We start from the raw sequence: 13,791 nt of genomic DNA, 5'->3' as shown, positions 1-13,791 counted from the left end.
ATAATATTGATGAGCCTCAGACTATAAACACTCATTAAACAGCAGCAGATCAGATTATTTATATATTATAGTATATATATTATATATATTTATATAGTATTTGCAGGATAAACTAATTATTATTATAGTTTATCAACTATTCTTGCAAGAAATCTAGTTTAAGTACCTTCTAAGTACCCATAGCAATGCATTAACTTGACTGCTAACACATCTGTAGGGTATAAAACGGACACTTTAAAATCACTCAAAAACTAACAAGCACCACAAACCAGTGATATTTTCAGTGTCAAACATCATACTGCCACACTAAATTCCCTCTAGTCACAGATCACACTCATATTGTCCTCTCAGAGCTGCTCTCCGCCAGCTGTATTGTTTTGGTCAGCAGACACACAGATAGAGGTGAACTCAATGCAGAAACTAGTCGCAGATTGTCGCTTTAATAAACTGTAAAGTGTGTTTTATTGTTGTGTAAACACGACAACGACTCACCTCAGCTCTGAAGACTCGACGCTTTTTCTTACTCTTGGTTTTATGGCGAGTTGAATTTTTTGTAAACATCGCCACCTAGTGTGCTTGTTATGAAACCAGGATCATTTGTTATCGATCCCCCCAGCCATCTCAGTAATATAAAAACAGTAATTACACCGAGTGCAATTCATATTATTTACTAAATAACCAATTAAATTGCATTATCTCAATGCCTATCCCTCATATGAAGGGCCAGACGGAATCTGTGGACGTTTTTTTGCTATTTCTGCAGAGAATTTTGGTAAAAGTCTTTCTGCGGAATTATTTTGGGAGTATCATAACTAATATGAAATAACCTAATGTATGAAATAAAAAAATAATATCTTTTTAAATGTTATTTAATGTTTAAAATGCAAATCCAATTAAATTCACTTTATTTGGTAAACAAAGCAAGTTTGTCATATAATATATATACTAAAAGACTTTACAAACTGCATTGTACATAAATCAGACTAACATTTACACATTAGTCAATAATATTACTGAAATTACAAAAAAAAAAAAACTGAATAAATATAGATTTACACACATTTACTCAAGTAAATAAACAGAATTAATGATGGGCTAAAAATCTGCACGCAGATTCCGGTTATTTGACTCATTTATTAATTCATTCTTCTTTCAAATTAGTCCCTTATTTGTCAGGGATCACCACAGCGGAATGAACCACCAACTATTCCAGCATGTTTTACGCAGCAGGTGTCCTTCCAGCTGCATCCCAGGCCTAGGAAACACCCATACACTCTCAAATTCACACATACACTCATACACTACGGTCAATTTAGTTCATCCAATTCACTTATAGTGCATGTAGGAGCCATAGATTGTATAAGATGGCATCATTGCATTGAGAAAGAGCATTGGTAGGAAGCAGTTTTAACAATATGTACTAAAGAGTAGCATGCGATACAGATGATTGATTCTTGTTGCTTTGGAAAACAAATGAAGATGCTTTATTTACATCTATTCTGCCTACGGACTGTTACTCATACAAAACTAGCTCATTCTAAAGCCTGGTTTATACTTCTGCGTCAAGTGACCGGCGTAACCCACGGAGCAGGCAACGCGCGTAGCTGTGCATTTACCGTACGTTCACACCGAAAGCGGCGAGAGCGTCAAAGTAGCCGGAAGCCATTCATTTTCAATGAGAGCCGGCGGCGACAAGCGGCGATAAGCAGCGAGAAGCAGCGCGGCGCGTCTTCTCCGGCGTGGGCGTCGGGAAGAGTTGAAATCAAGTCAACTTTATGGTAATGAGCTATGACGCGGTTCCGCGGCAACCAATCGGAATGTAGAAGTCCACCGCTTGAGAGGAGTTCTGAAAACATATGTCTGTGAATATTGGTTCCGACTACAGTTGTTCCTAAAAGCGAAATGGAGGAGAGATTGATTTTAGCGGTCGCCGGATTTCCAATCATTTACGACGTGTCCCTGTTTGCTTACAGGGATACAAGTAAAAAAAACGAAGCATGGACCAAGGTGTCTGAGATTGTGGGTGTTCCTGGTGAGTTACTGATGTGCATTAATGTTAAATATTTTTGAATAAAAAAAGCGGGAATCAACGACAACTACAAAAAAGTACTGCTGCTTCAGAATATATCAGACATGTAAACCTAAATTGGATAAAAATTTAAAATAGGTGTTAAAAGAGCTGCAGCAAAGTTGTCCTATTACAAATTATATATATATATATATATATATATATATATATATATATATATATATATATATATATATATATAATGAGAAAATACTATAAATAAAATACTAATGTGTGTGTGTGAGCTTTAGAAAAAAAAGAAATTAATAGTAAAAAAAAAAACAATAGTAAACTTTATCCGGTTTTAATACAGTCGGTGATGCAGTGGTACATACAGCTACACCCTCTCAGACAGCTAGCAAAGAAGTTATTCAGAGATTATGTGTTTATATTAATTGTGCACTTTGTATTGTCTTTTCACTAGTGGATGAGTGCAGAAAGAGATGGAAGTCTCTTAGAGACACATACAGAAAAGAGAGGAAGAAAGAGGCAGAGAGGAAAAGGAGTGGAGCAGGAGCTAATAGTGTGCGTCCATGGCGGTACAGTAGGGTCATGGGCTTCCTCAACCCCTTCCTAGAAGAAAGAGCGACCAGCAGTAACATGGTGGGGGGGGGTTGGTGAAGCCCAAAACCCAGAGCAGAGGGATGATGCCATGGAAGACAATGAGGCAGCAGTGCAGACTACACCCACACATGCACAAAACATAGAGAGCCAGACCAGTGAGGCAGGACCATCAAGTCCAGCAGAGTCCAGCAGCTCACTCATGACAAGCCAAAGTGTGAGTGTGCAAGAGAAAGGAACTAAGAGAAAGAAAGCAGCACAGAACAGTACAGAATTTGAGGACAGAATAATGTCAACTTTAGAGGCGATATCAAAGAAAACTGTTGCTCCTCAGGAGGACAGTGACACTTTGTTTTTTAAAAGTTTACTCGAAGACTTTAAGTCCTTGTCAGTAAGAAGCAGACAGGACATAAAGTTCAAAATTCATCAGCTAATATATGAAGCTAAATGTATGGAAGCTGATATGGCTGATACCTGGGGAGAAAGAAACGGGGGGCAGCTGACAAGTCTGTGAGGGGTGTTTGTAAGCTTATTTCCCTCGCAGCCCTGTCAGCTGCACCTTGTACTTTCTCCCCAACCATCCCCCCCCACCCCCCACCCCCCCACCCCACACACACACACACACACACACACACACACACACACACACACACACACACACACACACAGCTTAAAATAGGGTTTAAAATTATTCTTAAAGTATTTGTTCTAAGTGTTCTTTTAGGTTTGTTATATGTTTTAAGGTTACTTGTCAATAAAACAATTGTCTGCATCCGATGGGTAAATGTGTTTTTTATAATCTCAAATGAGCCATGGTTTACCATATTATTATGAAATCATGTAGTGGACCAAGGTGAAAAGCATGTGTATATATATATATATATATATATATATATATATATATATATATATATATATATATATATATGTGTGTGTGTGTGTGCGTGTGTGTGTCCTTAGGATAATCTTAACCCTTGACTTGTTAAAAACCAGTTTGAGTTTTTGTCTTTATTTGGTTACAAAAGAAAATATTTTGATTTTTATACCATAGTTGTTACAATGAAAGTCAATGTATAAAATATATTAGTTTGTCTTCAGCTGAAAAAAAAAATTAAACAAAGAATTAACAAAACGTAAAGCACTTTAAGCACATTATGGAACTTTATTTTTGTTTCAATAGGGAAAAGTGTGTCATGTCACATTTAATAATATTTTAATGTAAAAATGCTCTTTTAAAATGAATTTGTGGCTCTTAAAAGAGCCGTTAAAGCCATTTATTATGGCACAGGTTGCCAGGGGACGGCTCCCTCTGTGGAGAAATATGATGTGAATGTCTCCCGGACACGGATGGCCTCCCGTGTGGCGTTGTTGCTGCCCACTCGGGTGACCTCCTGTAAGCCAGCAGCATCTCCATCAGCAGCTGATGGTAGGGGGATCCTTGTGGAAGTTGTGGACCTCAGGAAGTTGTGCAGGACACAGGTAGCCTTCACACACGCATCCACGTTGGCAGGGCTGATCTCAATGGCTCCTCTGTACATACGCCACTGAGCTGTGAGAATACCAAAAGTATTCTCAACAATCAGCCTTGCACGTGACAGCCTGTAATTAAAAATTCTTTGCCTGCCTGAAAGGTTGTGTCCTGGAAAAGGGCGCATGAGGTCTCGGCGGAGTGGAAAGGCCTCATCAGCAACAAACACATGTGGCTGTGGCCCAAAATGCTCTGCACCTGACAGCAGAGCATCCTGTGGCAGACCAAGGGCCCCATCTCGGAGTGCCTGGCCAAAGATGGAATTGGCTAGTACACCGCCATCACTCATCCTCCCATAACTGCCTACATCCACTACTCGGAAGCGGTACTGTGAATCTACCACAGCCAGGAGCACAACCGAGTAAGTCCCCTTGTAGTTGTAGAATAGGGACCCTGAGTTGTCAGGAGCCTTGATCACAACATGTTTCCCATCGATGGACCCAAGACAGTTAGGGAAGTTCCACCGATGGAGAAAGTCAGTGGAGATGTTTCGCCAGTCCTCAGTGGTGGGGACTGGCATCACCTCTTGTGCCAACGTGTCCCATATTGCTCTGGTGACCGCTGCAACAATCCCTGCCACTGTGCTTACTCCAACACGATAGCTGAAAGCTATGGTGCGGTAGGAGTCTCCTGTGGCCAAGAATCTGCAAAAACAACAGCTATCAATTAAGAACAAAGTAATCTATGATGGTTAGAATTACTTTGCCCTACTTTCATGCAAATTTCAGGTGCTTGCACTTATGTAATATGTTCTTATGTATATTAAACTTTCCATTAAATAGTCAAATGTTGCTGATGTGGCAATAAAGATAATTTAATGTATAATACTATAAAAGGAAAAAGATACGTTTTAAACCTAAATAGTCAAAATTCACTATTAATATTATTAGGCTTGTAAATTTGTTTTATGCTTATGCTTTAAGTAAATGATTCTTAATAATTAGTCCACAACTGGACAGTAAGATATTAATAAAAAGGTAAATAGCCATATAACAATAATAAAAACATTTGAACAAAATTTTAACAATTAAACAAAATAAATGATTAACTCACCGAAGACAAATTGCGAGACGCTCAGCCGGCTCAATAGATTGCCGGTAATTGGTGTCCTGTCTCGCAATTTGCGGTCCCACTTTGGAGAGCAGGCTGTCAAACTGCTCTCTATCCAGCCTGAAGTACCGCTGGAACCTGCCGTCATCCAGCCGCAGTTCCTGCACCAGCCGGTGAAATTCTCCAAGCTGATGACGGGCTTGAAGAATTTCATGCACCCACACCGATCTTCGGCGTCTTCTCCTCCGCAGGTAGAGCAAAGCCACACAACACGCAACAACTTGATCTTCCATAGTGAAATGTATTTGATAAAACTGCGCACGTTATTATTTATATGCAACATTTTGCCGCTAGAAAGCATGTTTTTAGCGGGAATGCAAGCGATTTGCTTATGTTCAGCAACGGCCCCTTTAAAAACAAGATGTTTACATATACAATGTAGCGGATTTTGACGCTCTCGCCGCCGGAGCTGAAGGCAGACAGCGTTGTCGCCAGGGCGGCCAGAGCGACCTTGGACGCTCTCGCCGCTTTCGGTGTGAACGTAGGGTTATACTTCTGCGCGCTGTCTCTGTTGGTCTGCATTAACACTTCCGAAACGCTAGTTGGCAGTGACGTGTAAATGTTCCTCTGTGTCGAGTTTCTTCGCTTCTGTTTTGCGTTTCCTGAGCACTTCCTGGTTGTAGAAGTGACTCAAACTTGCTCATTTTGAGGCAGGAACCGGCGGACGTGCAACAACTTTAACTATGAGATAAACACAAAACAAAACTTTCCATCCGGAGCTCCTTCACGGGACTCCACACTTATAAACAATCGCTCGCGCCATTCGCGCGGCTCTCGGTCCCGCCCCGACTCGTCAGCGCTACCAAGCCGACCAATCACAGAGCTTGCGCTACGCATCATTGCGACGTGTAGTTACATTAGGCTCGTTTGACTTGGCCAAAATCTGCGCAGAATCGATCACCGGTGATCACCGCAAGATGCATGCCGGTTAGAAATGTGTCCGCCTTGCCTTCGCCTCGCTCTGATGTCACGCTGACGTGCGCCAAAAAACTCTCGCGATCGCGAGGCAGGTACATCGGATAGAGCAGTCGGCCGCAGTTGCTCTCAAAAGACTGCGTTACCAAAAGCATGATGGGAAACGACTGGCTGACGACACAGCTTAACGCTGATTGGATGAGACTGACACATTACACTTTATTATCTTGTTTTACTAAGGTTTATTCCTGGATTTGTTGAATACCTTTTTTTTTTGTATTTTCGTTGATAATTTAAAAAAAAGTCATAAAGAGAATAACATATGGTTATTTATTTAGATTTACACACAAACAAAAACAAAACACATCTTTGTAAAACATAACGTGAACTATGTAATATAACTAAATGTTACTAATAAATCATTAGGATTTGTGTGTGTATTTCTCAGTTTTAAGTCCTGTTTGTTGTCATTTTCACTTTTTGTATGTTTGTGTGAATTTTGTATTGTATTTTTTATGCAGCATTATTCCATTAAAGTCAATCCAATATATACATATATTCATACATACAAAGATAATCAGACTGATTTGTCATTATGCCTCATCTTTGTGTGGTTTCATATGAGAAGTGAAAAGGGTGTAGTAAACAAGACACACACACATATTTGTATATATATATGTATGTGAAGTCAAAAGTCATGTTTATTAGACCAAGAATATTTTGATAGTTTTTCCTACAGTCTAATAGTTTTTATTCTGGAGAAAGTCTTGGGCTGTTTATTTTAGTCTGGCTGGAGTAAAAGCAGTTTATATAGACCTAATAAGCTTGTCAATATAATTAACCCCCTAAGAATTTATTTGTCAAACAAACATTTGTCATGACCCGTCACTCAAAAGCATCTTGCTATAGCTCCTTCATTTATAATGTAGCCAAATTAGGTTTCTTGAAAGTTTTCTTGCTGTATAAGCTGTTTATTTTGTTATTCTTTTAACGTTTGTTGAATACACAGAATTATATTTTTAATACACCCTTTTAGTTAATGAGCTGTTCATCTTCTGTAATTCTGTGATATTTCTATTGCATCCACTCCCACATTAAAAATACTATAGTAATGTATACTGTAGTGCTTTTGAACCATGTTATAAAATAGCCTATTTAAATTTTATATTTCTGGTATCACAACAACTATAAACACAACACAATACTGAATAAACATGTTCAAAATGCAATAATATTTACTATAAATCACCATAGTATTTTTTCATGAGGTCATTCGTCTGCGATAAAAAACGCGAACGAGATCTCCGCCACTGGTGACGTTTCCAGGTGGCTTAACAGCGAGATTCGGCAGGTGTCCGACTTCTGATGTAATTTTTGAGCCCTCCTCTTACTGCGCACGCCTGCTCTCGTTTACAATGCAGTCAAGGCGAGGCGCACCTCAAACGAGCCTATTTTTTGAGAGGTGCACGTCAGCGACGCCGACGGCCACGGCGAAAGGCTATGCGTCAGCGCCGTAGCATACGCCGGCGTTTGACGCTGAAGTATAAATCCGCCTTAACAGTGATAGTGCTAACTGGAAAGCCGCTATAGCGCATGTGTTTGGATTGTGGGCCAAACCCACGCCAACACAGGGAGAACATGCAAACTCCACACAGAAACGCAAACTGACCCAACCGGGACTTGAACTAGCAAACTTCTTGCTGTGATGCGACAGTGCTTACCACTGAGCTAGCGTGCCGCCTAAATTCGTTTAATTCGATTAATTAATCTCAACACTATATAATTAGTTCAATCAAATTAATGAATTTGATCGATTTAATGTGTGGAGTCCCGTGAAGGAGCTCCGGATGGAAAGTTTTGTTTTGTGTTTACCTCATAGTTAAAGTTGTTGCACGTCCGCCGGTTCCTGCCTCAAAATGAGCGAGTTTGAGTCACTTGTACATTCAGGAAGTGTTCAGAAAAAACAAAACACCAGCGTAGAAGCTCGACAGAGAAAAATTAACACCTCACTGCCAACTAGCGTTTCTGAAGTGTTAATGCAGACCAACAGAGACAGCGTGCAGAAGTATAAATGCACAGCTACGCGCGTAGCATGCGCCATTGGTTATGCCGGTAACCTGGAGCAGAAGTATAAACCAGGCTTAACTAGCTAGTAGTTACGAAGCCCCTATTGTGGACTTTGTTACAGTTTTAGAAAGAACTTCCGATCAGCTGGTGCAACCCTACCCTGGTGTTTAAGAACATGAGATACAAGTTTTAGGACTCATGAAAGTGTTCGTATTTAATAGACTGTTCAACTTTGAGTATATTAGCATTCGTCACTTTCGTTTAATATTCAGTCATTCAATGAGTGGAGGAGGGGTGAAACAAATACACTGACGAACCTTCAGTACTCGCACGAGAACTAAACAAAGGAGAAGTTGATGTTTCTGCATTCTTATACTCAACAACTGTGATACCTAGGGATGTAACGGTATCAGAATTTCACGGTTCGGTAATACCTCGGTATGAATGTCACGGTACGGTATTTATTGAATCATTTACAGGAAAAAACAAAACTTATGAAAATACTCCAAAAAAGTGCCAAAAGTGTCAATGACATACAAATTAGCCATCTATCTGTAAGCTTTGAAACAGGAACTTCAATTTTAATAACAAAAAAATATTAAACCATGTAAAAAAATAAAGTTTCAATTTAGTATTGTTGAAAACTCATCACATTCAACATTTAATCACTCACTCACTTAGATAGAGATGGGTTTAAAGGAAAATTATCTTATAACTATAATCTGGTAAAAGCTGGTATCTCTGGGCATTTACAATGTCCCCTGCAACAGAAAAACCCTCTCATTTGGGACTGAGGTTTCTGGGACAAGAGAGATATGACTTGGCCCAGGTTGACAGCAGTGGGTAACGTTGTGCATTGTCTTTCCCCCACTTGAGAGGACAAACCATGAGTGAGATAGAGATCTCATGTCTGCATCAATCTGAACAGTGTGCTGTGTTTCTGCAGTCCCCATGACTGATTATTAGTCGTATTCCCCAACTTGCAGGCACGTGCACACACAGGGCTCAACCTGTGCAGTGCACATGCCCTTTTTAGTCTTGGATAGAAAGTTCCCTTCCAAAATGATCAAAAGTGCCCCCGCGACGCGACATACCCTCCGTCCTGCTTTACAGTACGCGCGCGACAACACAGCTGATCAGAACGCGCGCGACAACAAAGCTGATAAGAACCCGCGCGACAACACCGCTATTCAGTACGCGCAAGACAACACCCGCTTTAGGGTTTTCCAGCTCTTTTTCATCCCCGCTTCTAGCAGCACACTCCATTTCCGCATTACTGGATCTGTAGCGACAACAGACCGCAAGGGATTATGGCCAAGCCTGGGCTGATGGGAATTGTAGTTTCCGGTACCTCCCGTTCGCTTCATTCGCCTGAGCAAATTTTCTCAGAAGACCTATAGTTTTACCGAGTCATGCGACTACGGTAATATCGAAAAAAATTAATATTGCGGTATGACGGTATTTACAATACCGTTACATCCCTAGTGATACCTCATGCTTGTGAACACAGGAGAGTTTTCAGGAAGGCGAATTTTGTTTAAGACTTCTTCTTTGATGAACTCGGAGATGCTTCTTCAGATCTGAGGCACTGAAAAATGTTTTGCCGCATTGATCACACTTGTGTGTTCTCTCTCCAGTGTGGATCAGCTTGTGTTGACTGAGGTGTGATGACTGATTGAAACTCCTCCCACACTGAGTACATGTGTAGGGTCTCTCCCCAGTGTGAATCCTTTTGTGTGTTTTCAGCTGTCCTGATATAATGAATCTCTTGCCGCAGTGCGAACACTCGTACGGTTTCTCTCCAGTGTGAATCCTCTCATGGATTTTCAGGGCCGCTAGCAGAGTGAATCTCTTGTTGCAGTGTGAACACACACAAGGTTTCTCCCCAGTGTGGATCATCTGGTGTCGTTTCAGGTCTCCAGATTTAATAAAGCTCTTCCCACACTCGAAGCACGCATGCTCTCTCACACCAGTGTGGATCTTCTCATGTTTTCGTAAGATTTGCTTATGCGTAAACCTCTTTCCACACTCAGAACACGAGTAGAGCTTTTCACTTCTGTGAGCTTCGAGATGCTCCTTCAGCTCTGAAGGCCTCAGAAATGTTTTGCCGCATTGATCACATCTGTGCGGTTTCTCTCCGGTGTGGATCAGCATGTGTCGAGTGAGGGATGATGACTGCGTGAAACTCTTCCCACACTGAGTGCATGTGTACGGTTTCTCTCCAGTGTGAGTCATCTTGTGCTGTCTTAGAAGTGACTGATATGCAAAGCTCTTTTCACACAGAGAGCACGAATGTGGCTTCTTTATATCAGCTCTCACCGTATGCCTCTCGGATTCACTCAGATCCTCACTTTCCTCTTTCACCATCAGCTCTGAAAATTAAGTAAAGGAACAAGTTAGGTTTTAGAAAAAAATGCAAAATAGGGATGAAAATGATTAATCAATGATTTCTTAACTTTGCCGAACTACACTGCGAATCCTTTATTATTTAATAAAGTAATAAAAAATAAAAAAAATATTGTTGTCTCCATATTCCCTGCAATATTTTTAGCGGTCTATAAGTTTCTGGCATTCATTCATTCATACACTGTGAGCGCACAGAGAATAAAGGCTGTTTCTCAATATGAGTTCTTCAGCGGTCTTGCGTCCTCGTGTTCTCGTGCAACGTCATCATCAGCTGCCTAAAGGCTGATTTATACTTCTGCGTCAAATGCCGGCGTATGCTATGGCGCTGACACAAAGCCCTTCACCGTGGCCGTTGGCGTCACTGACGTACACCTCTCAAAAATTGTAACTACACGTCGCAACAACGCGTAGCGCAAGCTCTGTGATTGGTCGGCTTGGTAGCGCTGACGAGTCTGGGCGGGACCGAGAGCCGCGCGAATGGCGCAAGCGATTGTTTACAAGTGTGGAGTCCCGTGAAGGAGCTCCGGATGGAAAGTTTTGTTTTGTGTTTACCTCATAGTTAAAGTTGTTGCACGTCCGCCGGTTCCTGCCTCAAAATGAGCGAGTTTAAGCCACTTGTACAAACAGGAAGTGTTCAGGAAAAGCAAAACAGAAGCGAAGAAACTCGACACAGAGGAACATTTACACCTCACTGCCCACTAGCGTTTCGGAAGTGTTAATGCAGACCAACAGAGACAGCGCGCAGAAGTATAAATGCACAGCTGTGCGCGTTGCCTGCGCAGTGAGTTACGCCGGTCACTTGACGCAGAAGTATAAACCAGGCAAGTACGGAGGACGCATGAAACCTCCCGGATGTGATCTTGATATCGAGGACGCACCGCTGCAGACTTGAGCACCGAACTCGCTCTGGAAGTCCCAGAAGTCATTGCGACTGGAGGTGGGAAGCGCTGCATTTTATCTAGATTTATTATTAAAGTTCAGAGACATCACTTATTTACCTCAGGACTTTCCCTAAATGAAACGGTGAAAGTAAACATTAACATGAATATCTTAATAGAGGAATAAACACATTAAGGGTTGTTTGTTTGCTGAAATTCGTATTAAAATTTGTTTTATTTATATTGTGCAGAGTATATTTATAATGTTTTTATGCAAAGTATATATTTTGAAGAAGCGGGAAACAATAAATCGTTGTATGATTGCTGTAATGTTTAAATAATTTCCATTTAAAACGCGTGAAGGTCACATGACCATCAGGAAGAACGCAGCATCCCATTTCTCAAAGGACGCGTTCTCTGCCCTCGCGGTCTCCTGAGTTCGTTCTTCCGAGGACACCTGGCAAGACCGCTCTCCACAAGAACGCAAGTCCGTTCTCTGCGTTCTTGGAATTGAGAAACAGCCAAAGGCTCCTGTTTTTGCACTCCTTTATTTCGGACAGTGCAAGAACAGCTTCTCTCCCATGGTGCACGTCAGTACTGAAAATACTGTGCGACTGCCACAAGGGGGCGTATTCCGACAGTCATGTCCAAATGTCGTGTGCAGTGGAAAGGCGGCTTTACTGTCGGAGGTGTGTGCATTGTGGGGGCAGGATAAACAACAGAGACACATGATTCTTAAATGAAATGAGTGAGACAACCCTCAGAAAATAAGTTGTTGTGCTTTTGGAAGTCAGAACAGGAATAGACTTAATTTTTTTATATCGTGAGATGTGCAGTAAACCACTAAGTGAATCATCTTGCTTTTTCATTTCTTAGTCCCACACCTGCCTGCACACACAAACAATCGTGTTTAAGTTAACAACCATATTAACAGGCTTTAAAGATTAACTTACATAAGATAAAGTGGGATAACGCAAAAACAAAGCACAACATGTGACCATTTTTTTGATGTTGCAGTATAAAACATTTATACGTTAAAAAAAACACAACTAGTGGCACCTCAGTGCTTAGATGTACTATATGATACACACACCAAACTATAATCAAACAAGCAGTTTAACTGTTAACATGCTGTTTAAGTAAAGCCAAAGCACTATAGGAACTTCCATTAAAATACTAAATAAACAGAAAATCTAGATCATATAGCTAGGCATAATTGTAAAATAATAAAGGAAAATACATTAAGGAAATTGAGGTTGCAACGCATTTTTCAACTAAAATTAGTTCCTCATTATTGAAGAGTAATGAATAAACACAAACCTATTAGTTCTTCAGTGTCTTCCTGTTTAATTCTGCAGGGTTCTGGATCACTCATCTTCTCACTGTCCTTCAATAAACTCTGTCTTTGCAGATTTCTCTTCTTCCTGATGGTCTGATGCTCGTCCTCACTTGTAGACTGATGGGAATACTCCAGTATTTACAGCTGAACTGAACGAGCAGCTTGAAAAAAGTAAACAGAAAAAACGTCCATAATTTAAACTGATTGATGAAATGATGATTTTATGATTATATATAAGTTATATAGACTGATTGAATCTAACACAATTGATGCGTAGATAGGAAGACATTCATATGATGAATGAGGTGAAATCTTGAACTACTGGCATGAAATAGTGGATATTAACACCCCAAATCTACCATTTATTGTTTTCGGTGTCAAATTTTACATTTGTTTTGGCATTAACAAAATGTATTTGGTATTATTACACCAAGTTAAAACACAAACACTGAGCTCATATTGTCCTCTCAGAGCTGCTCTCTGCCTGCTGTATTGTTTTGGTCAGCAGACACACAGATAGAGGTGAACTCAATGCAGAAACTAGTCGCAGATTGTCGCTTTAATAAACTGTAAAGTGTGTTTTATTGTTGTGTAAACACGAGAAAAAGCGTCAACGACTCACCTCAGCTCTGAAGACTCGACGCTCAATGAACGCGTCAGTGCTGACGTCATCACGGCGAGGCGGGCGCAACGGAAGACCGTCAACAACTGTCACAAAGTTATGTGCATTTATTTAAGACTTTTCTTTACTTTAATGAGAGGGAGACAATTATGCCTAAACTTTTTTTTGGATGGAGTGTCTTTTTTTGATTAAAAATGTGACAACAGAAATGTCAGACGATTGTTACATTACTCTGTATATACCACCCCAAGATGTAATTTTTTGGACCAACTTCTCTGACTGCATTCAATGGAAGAG

At 40.6% G+C, this 13,791-nt stretch overlaps 2 protein-coding genes across 6 annotated transcripts; both read right to left on the bottom strand.

Annotated features, from left to right (window-relative positions):
- Positions 1–492: 492 nt before the first annotated feature.
- LOC100334054 (uncharacterized) lies at positions 493–13,547 on the bottom strand. Of its 5 annotated transcripts, XR_012397599.1 has the most exons (5): positions 13,279–13,518; positions 12,854–13,129; positions 9,741–10,621; positions 7,742–8,641; positions 493–1,544 (listed from the first exon to the last, which is right to left on the bottom strand). XR_012397599.1 is itself a non-coding variant. In XM_073936955.1 (4 exons), the coding sequence occupies exons 2-3, from the start codon at positions 12,906–12,908 to the stop codon at positions 9,768–9,770; spliced, it is 909 nt and encodes a 302-aa protein (XP_073793056.1). In that variant the 5' UTR covers positions 12,909–13,033; positions 13,495–13,547; the 3' UTR covers positions 7,133–8,641; positions 9,741–9,767. The 5 variants fall into 5 exon arrangements, 4 of the variants coding, with proteins under 4 accessions (XP_073793057.1, XP_073793054.1, XP_073793055.1 ...); XM_073936955.1 differs by lacking the exon at positions 493–1,544 and having other exon boundaries at positions 7,133–8,641; positions 12,854–13,033; positions 13,495–13,547; XM_073936956.1 differs by lacking the exon at positions 493–1,544 and having other exon boundaries at positions 6,494–12,421; positions 12,854–13,033; positions 13,495–13,547.
- On the bottom strand, positions 3,880–5,597 carry zgc:194221. The gene is made up of 2 exons (NM_001135988.1): positions 5,211–5,597; positions 3,880–4,801 (listed from the first exon to the last, which is right to left on the bottom strand). Exons 1-2 carry the CDS (start codon positions 5,498–5,500, stop codon positions 3,907–3,909), a joined length of 1,185 nt encoding a protein of 394 aa, NP_001129460.1. The 5' UTR covers positions 5,501–5,597; the 3' UTR covers positions 3,880–3,906.
- Positions 13,548–13,791: the final 244 nt, after the last annotated feature.

This window comes from Danio rerio, chromosome 22 (genome assembly GCF_049306965.1).
Source record: "Danio rerio strain Tuebingen ecotype United States chromosome 22, GRCz12tu, whole genome shotgun sequence".
Lineage (NCBI taxonomy): Eukaryota > Metazoa > Chordata > Actinopteri > Cypriniformes > Danionidae > Danio > Danio rerio.
This window is presented reverse-complemented; position numbering and strand designations above follow the sequence as displayed.